Raw genomic sequence first — 17766 nt, forward strand, 5'->3', positions numbered from 1 at the left:
ATAACAACAATAATAATAAGTTTCCCGTTTAGGTGTGATTCGGCTTAGTTTATAACTATGGCACACATTAGATGTTTTAAATGCATATAGTAATGATAAAAATAATGAAAGTCCCTATGTCTTAGAATAAATAAATGCTATCGTAAATTTTTGCGTAGGTCAAATGTCAAATGCCCTACGTGTCATTTGCTAGTGTCAGGCCTTGAGATTTATGCCTTCGTTACGTGTCAAGTCTCAACTTCTAACGATAAATAAAATTATTATAGGTATATAATATTGGAACGTATTTTGATTGGGTGTAAATTTTTGGCACACGTATAATAATAACAACAACAACAACTCAGCAACGTCAACTCGTCGCTCTAACTAGAAGGTAATAAAAGATGAAGAAAAAATAGAAATATACGATTACGTTTCTTTTTTTCCTCTCGTCATTCTCGAATCTCACGCATTTCATTCGTAAGACGCGAGTTTTATATAATAATATTTATATTATTGTTTATATGAGGTGATGCGCGAATACTGACTTGGACAATGTGATGCCATTATATAATTATACGTCTAATAACTGATGATACATAAAATATATTCTTATATCGGCTGTCCGACGGTGTGTACATCGTAAGTTTTGATTACAATAGGAATATTAAAAAAGAAATGTAAAAATTGCCACTCTGGTTAACCGTCATAAATAATCATCTAAAATTAATTTCGTAACGGTGAAAAACGTGCGATATAAATTATATGTATTCTATTAACATGAGATTTGCATTGAATTGACTCAGTCGTTTTGTATATATGTGTGTGAGTGTGTGTGTGTGTGTGCGTGTGTATGTAATATATATGCAGCGGGGCGAATATTGATTAATATGTTAAATTCTTTCGACATCGATATGCGTAAAGGTGGAAAAACAAAAAAAATTAGAGAAAGGGAGATAAAGGGGTGATAAAAAGAATAATTACTAATTTGCAAAACTTGAGAGGTTCTCAATTAACGCAGGGATAATGAGATTTTTCGATGCGTAAGGCATATTTAACATTATTGCTCAATGCGTTACTTTATATGTACAGTGTATAGATCATTATTTCATGTGTATACAGTAGACTGTATCTAAAAAAAAAAAAACGGCTATTTTTCGTTTTTTTTCAAAATTCAAGTCGAAAACGTTATTCCAATGTCATGTAAATGGGAAATAAAAAATCGCGATGAGACACCTCTAAATATTAAATATTCAAATTTGAAACTTGCGCAAAATCTTTTTTCCTCATTTGGCACCATATTTTAGACTTGAATTAAAAAAAAAATACATATATATGTATATTTTTTTATGTAATCTGGTGTACATCGTCATGGTGCTCAATGTTCGCGTGTCTTATTGTAAAAAAAACTTACTCGTGTGTATTTTTTTTTTTTTTCCATTTAGACTACCGTCCGACGGCGTTTTGTCAATGAAGGGTTGTTCGAATATTTTCCTGCTGAATTCGGACTAGATACATGGCGTGCGGATTCGTCTACATACATCCGCAGGCCTCTACGACCATATTCGGTAACGTTTTTCGCGCCAGCGTGTTGTTCGAATCTACGAAGAATAGTTGTATCGGCGACAACTGGGTTGGCGAACAGCACGGAGCGATCTCGTTCTCCCTACGAAGTCCGTTTCCATGTTTCGTGAGGTACTTCTGCGAAGGGTAGAGAGAAAAGAAATAAATGATGAATGAAAACGTCGTATTTTTGCGATAACATCGCGAAATGAAATTTTTTGCCGTATTTCTATAAATTCTCTCGGATGCCGAGACGAAATCACGTTCTAATTATCAGAACCGAAAGCCTGGCTTTTTTTTTTTGGCTTTTCGGATTCAGAAAATGGTATATAGTACGAGGATGAAGTTTGCGACGTTATTGCATACACAGTGTTTACAAATTCTATGAGCGTACTTTGTAAATTAAACTCCTGAGAGTCATTACGAAGCTGCTAGATAGTCATTTTTCTTTCAAGAATGCTTATTTTCATTACGAAAAATTACGTCACGCGTTGAGTTTTTATCGAGGGATTAATCACTCGTCGATTTGACGTACATCCGATTTCAAGATTACTAGGATTTCAAAAGATTTCAATGGAATTTAAAAGATTTCAAATGATTAGAGAGGATTTCAAATGATTACAATAGACTTTGCGGGATTTCAAAGGATTTTTGTAAAAGAAAATTTTAGGGATTTCAAAAGATTTCAGATGATTTCGAAAGATTACAATAGACTTCACGGGCTTTCAAAAGAAAATTTCAGAGAGCTTCGATATTGATTTTTTTTTTTTCAATTCTAAATCCCTTTGTAAGTTGATGAAAAAAATCTGGTAAACTTGTTCAATTTTGCTTCTGAGTGGACTGTGTTTAGTTTGGAAGTCTGTTTCATCGAAATTCATCGTAAGAGATTTTACTTTTCTCTAAGAGAGAATATTAAATATTTAACGATATCAACGTAACGAAAATAAGCCAAGAATTTTGTCTTCCGAATAAAATGGCTCGTTGGAAAATGAATTCGAAACAGAGAAAAAAGAAAGATAGAGCAGATGTTGATTGGATTCTTTCAGTTCCCAGGAGTAATTTCTAGAAATCTGACACTGGCGGCATTAAATTAGAGTTTTATTGGCTATAGACAGCTTTTCAAGTGAAGGACAGCCCCGATTTTTGTCCTGCGGGACTTTCAAGGATCGATAAAAACTATTCGAACATGCCAGTTTGATCGTCAATGCTTGCGAAAACGTCGGTTCGTCAATCACTCACTCTAATGACGTTGCTGTGCGGGGATCCGTTGACGGTCAAAGATGCAACGGAGGAGCAGGAACCGCGGCAAAAGTAAGCGTGGTATCCAGGCGGATGAAGAATCCAGTCGCTCCATCCGATTTCATCGAAGCTGATGTAGAGTTCGTCTCTGCAGCACTCCTTCATCTCCGGTGAGCAGTTCGAGTTCCTTTTAGGTCGATTTTTTTGCGGCAACGGCGAGGTGTGAATCACCAGGAATGGTTTGAGCGTTTGCTCGATCGAGACCAAGGGCGAATCGCGATCTATCGAACAGGTACTGCAGGCTATCTGAAGACTGTGGTTCAGACTCTGTTCCTCGACCCATTTCTTCACCGCGTAACCGACGTCCGTCTTCACCCAACCCTCTGAAACAAAATCAGTCGTTCAACCATTTTCCCATTAGTAAGATACGCGAGGAGGTCTTCCGATGATGGTCGTGGCACTTTATGGACCACTTTACCCAACCATCCGAAACTGAATCAGTCGATCAACCGATTTGCTCTCACAAGGAAGATATCCCAGATCGATATCTCCGATGTGATTTCTTTTTCAACACGTTATAGTAGACTGAAAACTAGGCGTAACTTATTTTTTTATACCCGCCATGAAACACTTTGAGTGGGTGAAACCACCCTCCGAAGTAAGAAGGCACGTCACGGAGCGATTTGGCGTTTGCTTTTCTTTTTCGTTGAGAAAATTACATTCTTCATTTCTCGTTATTGGATTGGTTGAGAAACATTATGTTCTTGCCAAATCCCAACTTCACATACCTTACGTTGGAGGGTGGTTTCGCACCCTTGAAGTGTTTGATGGCGGATAAAAAAAATATACGTTTCGCATAGTTTTTAGTCTACTGTAACATGATAGAAAAGAAATCGATCTGGAATACCTTCCTTGTTGGTAAGATTTTCAGGAAGATTTCCCGATGCTTGTGGCACTTGTTCAGTGCCAGGCCTTTGAGGACTGCTCTAACAGTCCACACCCCGAAGCCTTCCGACCTCGAACACACAAACCCATTCGAAGAGTGTGCGACGATGGATATCCAAGCTTCTACCCTCACCGGATGGGACAGCAATTGCTTAAGTTTGACCCGGACGTGGCTGCGTGCGGATAACTTTTGACACCAAGGACCGAACCGTCGCAGGGTGACCACGAAACGTTGGAGTGAGTATTGAACAGGTTTTAACAAACTAAGCAAGGCAAGGAGCGAGGAAAAGTAATTTTGGTGTAATTTGATGAGATCATTGCTCGATGAGTATATCGAAGTCTTTATTGTGTCTCTGTGATTATCTCCTTGCGTTCATCCAATCCGTATACCTACGTAGAGAAAGAGAGAGAGAGAGAGAGAGAGAGAGATGCTTGAGATGTGAAATACTTTTAGGGATCGACTTCGAAACAAGATTGTAAATTACGAGCAATATTTATTGTTATAAACTTTGTACCATACAGGCCGCGAGACCTCTGATATAGAGGTAACAATCTTTTTCAATGACACTTGTGCTCTTGTGGACACCGTGACAAGAATTGTTTTTCTGGTATTACAATTCACGATGCGTTATTGTATAGTATGTATTTTATACATTTATACATATATATCGTGTGTAAAACAAGAAGAATAATCGACCTCCTCTTTATCGTCATTTGATTATACCCACTCACACATATGCATACATATATATTCAGAGTGCGCGTGCGTGTGTGTGTGTGTACGTTCGTACGTGTTTATTACCAATGGGAACAGAATTTGAAGCTCTCGAACGTCGTCGTATATATATATATATACACATATGTACCTGTTATTATAAACTTTACAGAAGAGCTTCGATCGTTTTTTGAAAATGAATGGAATTGTAAAAAAAAAAAATAACGATGCGTAAAAGGCATCCAATACCTACATCCCGTAGGTGATTCCGGGACGTACTGGTTGTGCGGGACTGTAAGCGAACACGAAACGGCGAACAAAAGCCCTCTGCTTTTATATACGGAAGCTCTAATGCACGTGAAACCATTTCGGAACCGCAACATCCCCCCCCCCTCCCCCCTCCCCCGCGTATCGTGTAATTGTTCACCAAAGGTTAAAAGCTTTTCGTGTCGCTAAAATGGAGAGGAGGAGGGAGTGTTTTGAAATTGAGGAAAGTTCGTCGGATCGCATGGATTGTTTGTTGATTATTGGTTTATCTGTCCGAAGGAGGAGGAGTGAAAGAGAGAGTGAGAGAGAGAGAGAGAGAAAGTGATGCAAAACGAGCTTTGAACGACAGGCTAAACCTGTATTTGTTTCTATCATAATTTCTGGGTTTTATTACCGTGGCAATGAGCGATATTATAATACGAGATAAGCTAAAGCCTACGTCGCGATATTGAAAACTTTACGAAGGAGAAACGTCATGGCTTTGATTTAGATTCAAACGAATTATGCCCAGATTTTATCATATCGAAGTCTGTAACTTTATCGAAACGATTCCACGCTGAGGGATAATCGTTGTTTTGCAATTTTGGAACCGTTTGAAATTCGGTAAATCTTAATAAAACAGAACGTGGTCGCATATTTTGCAATATCTTAGTTCCTTGTAAATTATTGTAAAAACCGAGAAGATAGTGATTTTTTTTTTTGGTTTTGGTTTTCTACAAATGTTTCGTTACGATAACGTTACCAACTTCAACTTGGTTTGCCTTGCGCCAACTTCAAGTGTATGTATGTACGCTCGTATCGTCGGTTGACACGGACTCTGTTCCATGGATGAATCATTGGTATATTACAATTTTTCGTCACACATGTATCGCAGTATTTATTGCAGTAGTTCGAACGAGTTCGTGACCTACCTGCAATCATAGACGGTCGAATCGAAGATCCCTCGACTTTTCTTTTCACATTTTGCGATCAATGATCGCAGTCAAGTCCTTGCGACGTTGTAAATTTACCGCTGAACGTACCGCGATGTTTGAAATCAACGTTTTTTTCTTTTTTTTTTGTCTTGGGTCATCAATTTTTGAGAATTACCGATCGTTTTTCGTACACGTTTATATTCGAAATTTTATTTATAATCAATTTTAAATTACATAGTAAAATGAATGTAATATTTCTCACCTTCGACCGACGTTTCGAATATCGCCATGATGCTGTTCTTCTGAAAACTGCGTCTCTGGTCCCAGTGGTCTAGTTCGGATATAACGAAGGTCTGATTTACTATGTCGTTCTCGTCCGCTTCCTTGTAAAACCAAAGTTCCGCCGATGTTACGCCGACGAATTGCATTTCGTTTGGTAAATAAAATTTAAAACAATCCGCCACGTATATGCCTGACAAGTAGTTCGTGTGGAGTTCGCAATTCTCGGCATTTTCTCCGTCTGAAATAAGAATAAGACATTTTTTCACTTTATTCTCTTTCTCGTTTTTTACCGTTATCGTCGTTCAGCCCTTCTGGCGATTGTTATTTTGTATAAAATTAATACGCATGTTTCTAAAATTTATACGTTTCGCCGTCGTTTTGTTGCATCGACGATGGTTGGACGTGTTTGTTTAGTTTCTAATATACAGAGACACGTTTACTGTAATACGGTATTACGGAATAATTACGATCTTCTACTTTAATCACGCGAAATTTCGAAGAATTCTTTTCGTCCACGATCCGTTTCAATGCTTTCTCATTGATATAAAATAAATATTTTTAGCCATTTATCGCTACGATACGAAATCCTTTCTGGGCCATTCTCTTTTTTAATCTTGCATTCTTTTGTAATCGAAGATTAACACCGACGAAAAAACGGCAACGCGGACAAACGTGACGGGGAGTGCGGAATATTTGACGAAAATTCACCAATTGCATAATTAACGCGACAATTACGCGTACCTGCTTGAGATTGCGTTTTATTATTAATGTTTTTTTTTTTTTTTTTTTTTTTTTATTTTTTTTTATTTATCAAACGGTAAGCCGTATCTCATTAGCTGAGTAGTCGAGGGATAATTCGACTTTGAAATTCAACTATCTCAAAGTCTAAAACCATATTATCCACGCGATGTTAATTCGCATAATTAAATTAATCGGTGTACATGCGGTATACTATGTATAGAATGATACGTGTGTAAATGCAAATGCATACGAATGTACGCATAATCAATATATCGTTCGTGCCAATTAAATATAATAATTCGAAATGTCGCGTTTTCTTCAATTAATTCGCCGCTCCGCTTTAGAGACGCGTGTTTGTTATCGAGCATTGACCACGAGACTTCGAAATGACTTATAATACACTACGACGCAGAAAGAAATTACAGTTGGTTATAAATTATACACGTTTGCATTAAAATACACCCGCTACTACAGTGATTAGGTGGTTTTTATTTTTATTTTTTTTACTCTCTTTTCCTTCCTTTTTTCTTTTTCGTCAAGCTTCACCGCGCATGTTCATGTTTCAAACTCGTGTACTTTTACAGGTCAGTGTTGATTATTTTTACAAACCACGCCGACATTTCAAGAGAGAGAAATAAGAAAAAGAATTCAGTCAAAACACTCGAGTGATTCAACTTGGATCATTCTTTATACATGTGTACACATTTATTTGCGAACGGAATTTTTGTTGCATCAGCCGTTCGTTTATTGCAACTATTTGCCTAATTACCGTGCAAAAAAAAAAAAAAAAAAACAGGAGGGGTCAAATCTTTATCAGCAGCTTGTTTTAATCGATTTTCGGTCATGGTAATTTTTCATTGTCGCGAATTATATTCCACTATAATTTTCAACAACGATTCATCAACTTTGTACACGATTGTTGGTAGCCTGAATCATGCTTGGATAAACTTGAAGAACCGTAGAAATACCCGATAGTTCAAAATTCACCGCTAGGCGTCGCACGATTCTCGCGAGGGAATTCGACTCCTGATCTTTCATTGTTAGAAACTCTTTTGACCTAAATTATTTTTTGATCCAACAGATCGTAATATCAAAAATAATTCACACAAGTATGTAACGTATTTCTGATATTCATTGTGAATATTTTTGGTGCTTGAAATAACATGAAATTTGAAAGAGAAAATTTTTTTTTTCCTATGTACAAATGGCGTTGAAACCTTTCAGTCACACATCTTTCAAGTCAATATTTTGCCCTGAATTTTGTTACTCGCGGTTTTTTGGGGTCGATGATAACGAATATCAAGTCAGAATTTGATAGTTTCTAAATCCAAGATGGCGCGGCTCCAATATGGTGGATCTAAAGTCGAAAAAACTGTAAAAATTCGATGATTCTGGGGTTTTTGGGGTTATACGAAGTAACAAAGATCATTTCCAGTTTTAAATAAACTGCAATGGGGCTTGGGACATGGAAATTTTTGACACGGGACGCTGAGCATCCCGTTGTGACCGAAAGGGTTAAAATTTAACTTGGACGATCCGCGTACGTACCTTCTTTCGGAAAGACAACTAGCTGGTCGGTTTTTCCGTAGAAACTTTCCACTTGTTTTTCCGGTCCCGAAGGCATGCCGGGTCTGAGTTCAAGGACGTTTCCGTTTATCAATGGTTTCGGTAGAGTGGAAAGCGACATCGACACCTCGGGTGGTTTTGACAGTCTCAGCTTCTTCAGTATCTGTTGCTTGACGTACTCTACACGGAATTCCGTGAGTATCGGGTCGTTCGACGATATCCGGTTCTGGGCACAGCCTGTGCATTCCGGTATCTTGCTGTTGGCGCTCGATGAGTCAGGGTAAAGGTGTGACCAGACCATTTTAAACGGGTTCGAAGGATCCGAAAAGCTCTCTTCAAGGCTCGTTAGGATCAGGAGACCGATCAGCCAAAGCAACCGCATTTTTCACCCCAAGTATTCCTTTTACCTTTCAACTTTAGCTCTCTCTCTCTCTCTCTCGTTCTCTCGCTCTGTCTACTTTCTTCTTTCTCTTTTCTTGCCAAATTTTTTATTTATCGCCGAGTTTAAATCCCCGCGGTTGAATATAAAACAGAAGAGAGGAATTATCTATTTGGGTTGAGGGAGAAGAGAGAAATAAAAAAAAAAAAAAAAAAACATTCACTGTCTTGCAACGCTAGTTCGCGATGATTGTATACGAAGAACCGTTTTTAACAGAAGTTGTTACGCGTGTACATACGTCTTATTTTAACTGGGATTGAAATACTCCCGTAATACGAGTGAATTAATTTGACGGGAGTAGAAACGAGGTTCTTTATTAACGTTTAAGAAAAATTTAGTTATCATCGATGAATTTTTTACTCTAGCCAGTCGTCGTTCGCTAATTATTTATATATTTATTTATTTATTTATTACGTTGTATACGTATTACGGCTCGGTCGATGCTTGCGAACGCTTTTCACGGCTCTTTAGAACCGTCCGCTTTCGCATGTAACTCGAAACTACACTGAGGACTGAAACCGAAGCTCATGATCTATGTATATAATGCGAGATGTAACGAATGCGTTGAGAGGCGCCCTTTGCCCCGGGAACAAAGTTAGTCCGGATTGGTTAACGAGTACGACGCTATCAGCTCCCGGAGCACGTGCTCCAAACATGTTGCTTTTCATTTGCTACATCCCAGTCCAAGATCTAATCCGTTGACACCAATCAGATCCTCGATCCTTGATCCCCAATTCCCGGTCACTTCGCTGCTCCTACGTTGATTCGATCCACCAAGTATTCGGGATTGATACGCTTTCCTATGTATATAATATACGTGTATATGGGGAATTCCGTACCGTTTTCACGGTATCGAAAAAGCACTTGTGAATTTTTTCAAATTTTCCCGTTAAATCGTTAATTTTCTATGATTATTGAAAAACCCATCTAAAAATTGGCGATTGTTATAAAATTTTTTTAAATTCTCCCAAATCCTATTTTTCATCCGGATCATTCTGACGCCCATCCCGTGATGGGACGATTTTTTTTTCTTCATTTATTTATTTATTTTTCAGTACATTTAACATTTTCAACAAACGCAACGACGTGTTCCAACGTTTCGAAACCTTTCAAAAAATTGCCAAACATTCTGCGCCCTTGCGTTAAAAAATTAAGAATTGAAAACAGACTTGTTGGTAATTTTTTGAAAATTTTAAAAGTGCTAAGAAAGAAAGAAAAAAAAGAAGAAAAAATCGTCAAAATCATGTAGCGAATCGAAAATGGCGAGGAAAAATCATTGGTCGTGTTGACATGGAATTACCCACACATATATATATATATATGTATGTATACATATTTCTTTTCATTCTAATTACTGTTGACACTTCGTGCCGTGTTAGGTTTGTTTGTTTATTTCACCCGATTAAAACCAATATCTTCGGTTAAGTTTGTTAAATATTTGTTAAATATTTGTTAAATATTTATTCAAGATCTTCCTCTTTTTAATTTTTCTTCCTCTTCTTCGCGAAATTATCTTCCAAACTACGAAACTTTCTTAGGGAAGAAAACTTTTGCGATTTCTTATTCTTAATTTTAAGCTACGTCGTTCTTCTTTCTCTTTTTTTGTTCTTGTTCAAATTATTTTATCCTTCCGTAAAAAGTTCGCAATTTTCAAAATTCTCATCAACGATTTCATCATCTTATTCGTGCGATAAATTTGAACAAAGAAAGGCTGAAGAAAAAAAAAAAAAAATATGGAAGAGAAAGAAAGAGGGAGAGAATAAAAGATGCCAATTATTCGGACACTGACCCGCTGTGTAGGTATTTTTGTCTGTGAAAGTGAATATTCGATTGAATGTATTAAAAATTTATAGGATTCAAATAAGGCTAATTTGAATCGAATGAAATACATAATGTATTGTAGTCGACTCGTATAAATACTGGGACAAATAGGAGTAATTGTAATAATTTATTTGTACTTTGACAAGCTTCTGTTTGGTTTGATTAAAATTTTACAAAATAGGCTTTTAAGATTTTAACTCGAGGGAAAAAAAATTGAAAAAATAAAATTACACAAAGAATCGATGTACGAGAAATTTACTGTGAAATTAGGGGGATTAGTTTTTTGGTTGTCAATTTTTATGGAAAATCTCACGCGTGTAAAAGTCATCTTGTAACTTGAATAACGCTTTGAAACGAGTGCGAAAAATTTTATTGCCGGTGTCCGCGTTAATATGTTTTTTTCTTTTTTGTATTTTTATTTTTGCGACGATCAGTTTGATAACCTATTCATCCTCGCATGCTTTGTCCAACGGAATTCCAGAGTGATTTTTAGTGCACTTTTAAATTACATCAACGTTCGTCGCAGTGGCAAATGTTTGATTAAACGGATGAAATGCAGGATGAAAGTAGTACGTTGATTGGAAAATGACCGCGCGGTCAGTACGAGGATCAATTTAAGAATCAACGTGCGAGTTTTAATTTCCTGCTTCAACCTCCTCAACCTCCTCCTTTTTCGTCTCAGGTTCGTCTACTCTTTAAATTGTCGATACCTTGTCTTACCGAAATTTGACTTTTAATCGTATTGTACGAAATGAGTTTTTTATGTTTTCGTTTAAATTACGGAGGTTCGTTGACTAAAAATCGACAATATCAATTTTATTACAAGATAGTCGTACATTTACAATCAGTACTCTTTAAAAATGTAAATACGGTAAGTACTGGTATTTAAAAAAAAATTTCAGATATCAATGTTACGTTTTAAATCGATTCAAAATTGGTAAAAAGTCTAGTACAAGATTTGTTCCATTTTACTCCACAATGGCTTTTTCATTCGGAAGACTATTTTCAATGAATCTATTAGATTTCTCAACAACTTTGAAGCGATTCGAAACGAAGCTTGGATATCTGAGCTTTTCTTTGCAATTCCAGTATTTTCAATTTCTATATTCTTATACGGATCTTAGTCGTTCACGAATACAATAATTCGATAAATGTTCAGTGTACAACCGTCTGTTAATAACATTAATAAAACATGTCGATTTTTGACGAATCAAACGACGGGCTTCCTCTCAAGTAATCATAGTGTCACTATCGTTTGAAATGGTTTCGTAATCGTTAATATTAAAATAAAATTCTGCATCAGTAATCGTTGTTAGTAATGATAAGTTATTTAGGATAGCAGAAATCTCTTTTTAAACGTGAGAAATCATGAGAAATCATGAGAAATCATGAGAAATCGTCCAATCAAAGTGAAATTCATTCATCATTCGAAACGATTTCTTAGTCTCTGAAATCAGACTTGAAATCATTAATATTAAATTGAAATTCTACGTCAGTAATCGTTGACAGTCGTGAGAAATCATTCAGGATTGCAGAAATCTTCTTTCAATCATGAGAAATCACTCGATCGAACTGAAATTCATTAAAAATTCGAAACGATTTCCCAATCTTTGAAAACAGACTGAAATCATTGATATTAAAATGAATTTCTGCATCAGTAATCGTTGTTAGTAATGATAAATTATTTAGGATAGCAGAAATCTCTTTTTAAACGTGAGAAATCATGAGAAATCAAGAGAAATCATGAGAAATCGTCCAATCAAAGTGAAATTCATTCATCATTCGAAACGATTTCTTAGTCTCTGAAATCAGACTTGAAATCATTAATATTAAATTGAAATTCTACATCAGTAATCGTTGACAGTCGTGAGAAATCATTCAGGATTGCAGAAATCTTCTTTCAATCATGAGAAATCACTCGATCGAAGTGAAATTCACTAAAAATTCGAAACGATTTCCCAATCTTTGAAAACAGACTGAAATCATTGATATTAAAATAAATTTCTGCATCAGTAATCGTTGTTAGTAATGACAAATTATTTAGGATAGCAGAAATCTCTTTTTAAACGTGAGAAATCATGAGAAATCATGAGAAATCATGAGAAATCGTCCAACCAAAGTGAAATTCATTCATCATTCGAAACGATTTCTTAGTCTCTGAAATGATATTAAAATAAAATGCCGCATTAGTAATCGTTGATAGTCGTGAGAAATGATTAAGGATTACAGAAATCTCTTTTTAATGATGAGAAATCATGAGAAATGATTCAATCAAAGTAAAATTCATTTTTCAAGCAATCTCTTGTAATCGCTCTGTAAAGTGTAAGTAATCACGAAAGACTTTAATCGCGGTGTAACTTTTTTGTTCCTCATTTAAACACCCGTCGCAACCAAGCCGCTTAAATTTCGTTTCAACTTTTTCTCCTCCCGCATGTCATTGAGCCTTAAGCTGGTCATGTTCAGCACTAATCGGTTTTATAAACCGTCCAGACGTGCCGCATTCGAGTGTTGTAACACTCGTCTCGACGAGGGCAGACGGCTTTAGACGCTTTTATTCAATGAGACAGATGATTGGTAATAAATGCAATTGCGACTGGCTGCGGTGGCTACTTGTTCTAATTGTAATTTTAGCCAACGTTCATCGTCCGCTGTTTATTGCCTTGTGTAGAACAGGCGTGAATAAACTTACGAACCTTCGCACAGATTTCTCGGAGGTATTTTTTTTTTATACTTGACATTTGCAGAAGCTTTTACGGTGCTCTTTTTTTTTTGTAGGGATCAAAATTTAGTACGAAGATTGGAAAGTTTAAGAGTCGCAAGTATGACGATAATTTCATTTTGTAGAATTCCAAAATGCGGAAAAAGAAACCGAAGTTCACTAAAAGTGAACTCAAAAGCGGACTCAAAAATTAGGGTAATTAAATTTTCCAACCGGCGTTTTAAAGACGACAAATTTTGTCTTTTTAGAAAATTTTTTGCGTTCTTTTTTGGCCCAAGTACATAGTTTTGAAAAATTTTTTTCACGTTTTTACGAAGCCGTTTTTCGGCTATTTCTTAGCTACCGAAAATTAACCCCACAGCTTGTGGAAAAATTTTGAATCGGTTTTTTCTATGGCAAACTTGAAAAGGATATCAAAACCTACGGAAAGTTTCTAAAAAACTTTCCAACTTTCAATGCGGCAAGAAATTTCGGCTGGTGTAGTTACCCGAACTTTTGCTAGGCAATGTATATGTTATTAAAACTCAAAATGTAGAAATGTCAAATTCGTACATAAGGGAACTGATAAATAGAATAGTCAGATTTCGGACGGCTCTGCGTTCTGGATTTTTTTATTCTCAACCATTCCGATGATTCTACAATTGGACTTACCGACATTTTGAAATTCTGTAAAACAAATATGCGTCTTTTATACCCTTTTATTTTTGACCAACTGATACAACCGGTGAAATACAATTCAGCTGTTCAATTCAATAAAATTCCATTCGTTTCGTCGAGATTTTCTCATGTTTCGCAATTCGAAAATCCCTCGTTTTTTTACGTCCCACTCTTCGCGCAGTGCACGTGATAGGAAATCGTAAGAGTAGATAAAATCGCTTGTAGCAATCTTTCATATTGTGTATATTATTATTATTATACCCTCAGCTTTTATCGCCGAACCAAAAATTTCGCGGATTGACAGCAGTGGTGCAATTAAATTGTAAGATTTTGATAAGAATTAATCGCAGCGTGTGGGTGTACCAATTAAATCAACATTGCATCATCTTTATTTTCCCCCCACAAATCGTTATCACTCGTTGGCAGCGTTTCATTGGCGGTAAAATCAAGGATTCTTGAATTTTGTAGGTAGGTATTTAAAAAATAAGAAATATTGCGGATAGCTTTGGAAAGAGCGATAAATTTTTTTTTTTTTTTATGCACGAGATAAATCCCCAAGATTTTTGTGAAAATTCACTCCGTTTTTCCAACTTTCTTTCATATTTATTCACTTACACACGAACGATCGACTGACTAAGCGGAATTTTTTACAAGCTTGGTTGTGTGCGAAATTCTAACTTTGCAAAAACAACGACAATGACGTTAATGCAAGCGAGAATACAGAGAAACGAAAAATGAGAACGATTTATTTATCGAGGTGACATAATAAAACGTGCGTAAAACTGTCAAGTTGTATAGTTCCCGCGATATTGTTACAATATCTTCTTATCATTGCACGCGTCTCGGACAATTAAGCTCGATTACTCTTCGCTATTACATCAGATTCAATCTAATTGCTAATATACAAACGCTATCTCCCCTCTCGTTTATCATTCTTCTACACAATTTGTTACTATTATTGTTGTTATTATTACGTTTCTTAATGCATTGGTCGTTTCTTTTTTTTTTTTTTTATTTTTTTCCCCCTTTAATTTTTTTCTTCATTTTTGCCCACATGTTTTGGCATTCCTATTTTACTTTATTTTTTTTCGTCTCCGCTGAAATTTGGTAAACAGAAAAATGTTTATCCGAAAGAAATCAGCTCTCGGGACTGATTCCTGAAATGGATGACGTCGGTTTTGCTGGTCCGCCGTATGAGAGGGGAAGAAAAAAAAAAAGATCGAAAGACAAATAGCAAAACTGTTGAAAGAGAACGATAAAAAAAAATTGTTTCTTGTAATATTACTTCGAAATCGTGCGGATGTTATAAAAATTTCCGCCACTGAGTTGATACGAATTTTGATTCAATTCTGATAATGGTAAATATGTTTAGTTTTTTATTATTGGAATAAACTTTGCAAATATTTAGTCGCTTCGTTTGACGCGCGTCACAATTTTACGTCGTTTGAATGAGCATTGTTTTTTTTTTTTTATTTTTTTTTTTTCCTCTCTCGTTTCCTTACTCCGCAGTACAATTATTATAATTAACGATAAACGGAGTATACTGTACGGATATACTTATGATTAATTAATACTAATTAGATTTTTCGTGGTATGTATAAACAAGCGACAAGTATACATCTGGATAATACAGTGTTTAAAATGGTAAAACCCAGTCGTAGGAATCGTAACGTTTTATAAAAATCATATTCGGGCGGCATATTCTTTGCCGCGTGAAAAAGAAATTGACAAAAAAAAAATTACACCGAAAGGAAAAAACCCCGCATGAATACACACGCAATTTTTTCGCGCGCTGAGAACTGACGAATGTAGCAAACGGTTTGGATGTATAAGTTTAATAATAATTGTAAGATTAATAATTCACCACGGGCACGAAATATTGTCGATAAATTATCTATAACATAAAAATTGTTAGCCACGTCCCTTGTATGTGTATGTATATATATATGAATGTATGTATGAATATGTTTATGGATTTTTATAGTGTATTATAACTTACGGAGAATTGTTGACGAGACGAAGCAAAGTTCAATAGGGTGTTTAACAACTACGTGACACGCATTCTTCCTAAATAGTAGCATACCGCCACGTAACCTTGACCGGAAATTGACTTCGCGCCTTCACGTCCTCGTTTATTGCTCTCACCATAATTCCCGATTCAAATATCGTTCCGTTAGGAAAATAGACGACCGTCGTTGTTTTCTACACGCATGCAAGTTGACGGAATCGTTGAATCGTTTTATTTTGAAATCACGTTATGTGCAAATATCGCGATGCATTTTTTTTTTTATTGCATTATACAAAGCAGAAAGGGTTACCGAGGTTTTTCAAATTCCAAATGTATTTCCTTATTTCTCAGTGTCCATTGTATCCCTCACTTTTTCACCGTTAATGAAACAAGTATTCAAACTTCCCGCGAATTTTGGGAAATTCTCACCATTGGCTGGAGCACTTGTGACGCAACAATATTCGCACGTGGCGCCATCTCGTCGAGTATTTGTAGAGATGAATTACCGTGTCCATGATAAATTGAGTTCTCCAAGAGGATATATAGAGTAATGTGCATAGTATACTTGAAAGAAGTAGGTGATAAATTTTCGAAATTGTTTGCTCCGTAATCAATAAACTCCTTCGGTTGGAATTTACGGTACAGGAGAATAAATCAAGCATCAAAAAATGAATCTCAGAATCTGATCTATCAAATTTCTGTGAACAAAATAAAAAAAAAAAAATTGATTTTGATTTTTTTTTTTTTTTTATTTAACACTCGAAAATATGCAGAAGTCGAGATTCGTGAAGTTTATTTTTACCTTTGATCCGTAAGAGGTACGCGTATTGATTGTAACGTACATTGCGAAGTATGGATAAGAAATCGACAATTTGACATTGGCTTTGTTTATCATTCGCGGTTATTCCTTGTACGCTATTATTGTATCGTCTTCACGAAGTCAAATTTCAAGTACGTTAACCGTTTTCGCATAGCAATCATTTTAACTTTAGAGGCTCGTCTCTGATTTTTTTGAGAAAAATGAAGGTTACGCGTGTAATATACACATTAAGTTGCAATCAACTAGCGTATATATATATGTATATATATGTGCAATGAGATTGTACCAGTTCGAGTTTCGAGCAAATGTAATTAAAAACAAAACATGCATACACGGTCATTAGTAATATCATTCTTATATTTTCATTAAGAAAAGTTCAAGCTTATACTATTAATCGTTGTTAAGAGCATCTGAAAGTCGTAAAATCAACAACAATATGGTGGATATTGTAACTTTCAGATTAATTGTGATCATGAAGAGTGCCTTGAACTGTCCGGTAAACTACGTCGGACTGATTAGAATATATTCAAACCGATTACTTTTGAGTTGAAATATCCAATAACGACCATAATAATATCAGCAACAATTTATCGCAGCTGAGAAAATATCTTATCCCTCCAAGTTTTCGAATCGCGTTCAAAAATCTGAAAATTTGTCACCACTTGTTCCGCGCTCTTTTCCTTGTATATTTTACTACACTGACCTTTGACCGTATGACGAGAGATAAAACCTACGATAAACAATATTAAACGTCGAGTCTTGTGTGCCGAGTAAAAAAAAAAAAAAAAAAAAATGCGTACTCACCATTTTTACAACGTCCGTTGCATCTACCTTACGGTTGTTATCTATTCGACACGTTATGTTGTATCTGTCTTACTTTGTTGTTCGAAGGGCACGGCGATCACTCGAGGACACCGATTTGTTGCTTCTTTGAAAAGCATTTTTTTTCCAATTTCAGTATATATGCGTGATTATCCAAGTTTCGTTCAATGTCAAAAATACACTTAAGATGTGGAACGAGGCTTCAACGATGCTGTATGTGTATCGACGTAAATTTTAACAATTCGGTTCTTAGTTATAGCCGTGGAATT

The 17766-nt window shown here is 35.8% G+C and overlaps 1 protein-coding gene across 1 annotated transcript; it reads right to left on the minus strand.

Annotated features, from left to right (window-relative positions):
- Positions 1–1417: 1417 nt before the first annotated feature.
- LOC124304744 (inhibin beta A chain-like) lies at positions 1418–9144 on the minus strand. The gene is made up of 4 exons (XM_046763358.1): positions 8194–9144; positions 5885–6142; positions 2782–3164; positions 1418–1680 (listed from the first exon to the last, which is right to left on the minus strand). Exons 1-4 carry the CDS (start codon positions 8591–8593, stop codon positions 1513–1515), a joined length of 1209 nt encoding a protein of 402 aa, XP_046619314.1. The 5' UTR covers positions 8594–9144; the 3' UTR covers positions 1418–1512.
- Positions 9145–17766: the final 8622 nt, after the last annotated feature.

This window comes from Neodiprion virginianus, chromosome 5 (genome assembly GCF_021901495.1).
Source record: "Neodiprion virginianus isolate iyNeoVirg1 chromosome 5, iyNeoVirg1.1, whole genome shotgun sequence".
Classification (NCBI taxonomy): Eukaryota; Metazoa; Arthropoda; class Insecta; order Hymenoptera; family Diprionidae; genus Neodiprion; species Neodiprion virginianus.

Coding starts and splice junctions, on each gene's coding strand:
- LOC124304744 (XM_046763358.1), bottom strand. CDS start 8,593: ATGCGGTTGCTTTGGCTGATCGGTCTCCTGATCCTAACGAGCCTTGAA. Junction 3,165..5,884: donor ATTCGAAACGTCGGTCGAAG/GTGAGAAATATT, acceptor ATTTTGTTTCAG/AGGGTTGGGTGAAGACGGAC. Junction 1,681..2,781: donor CGCACAGCAACGTCATTAGA/GTGAGTGATTGA, acceptor TACCCTTCGCAG/AAGTACCTCACGAAACATGG.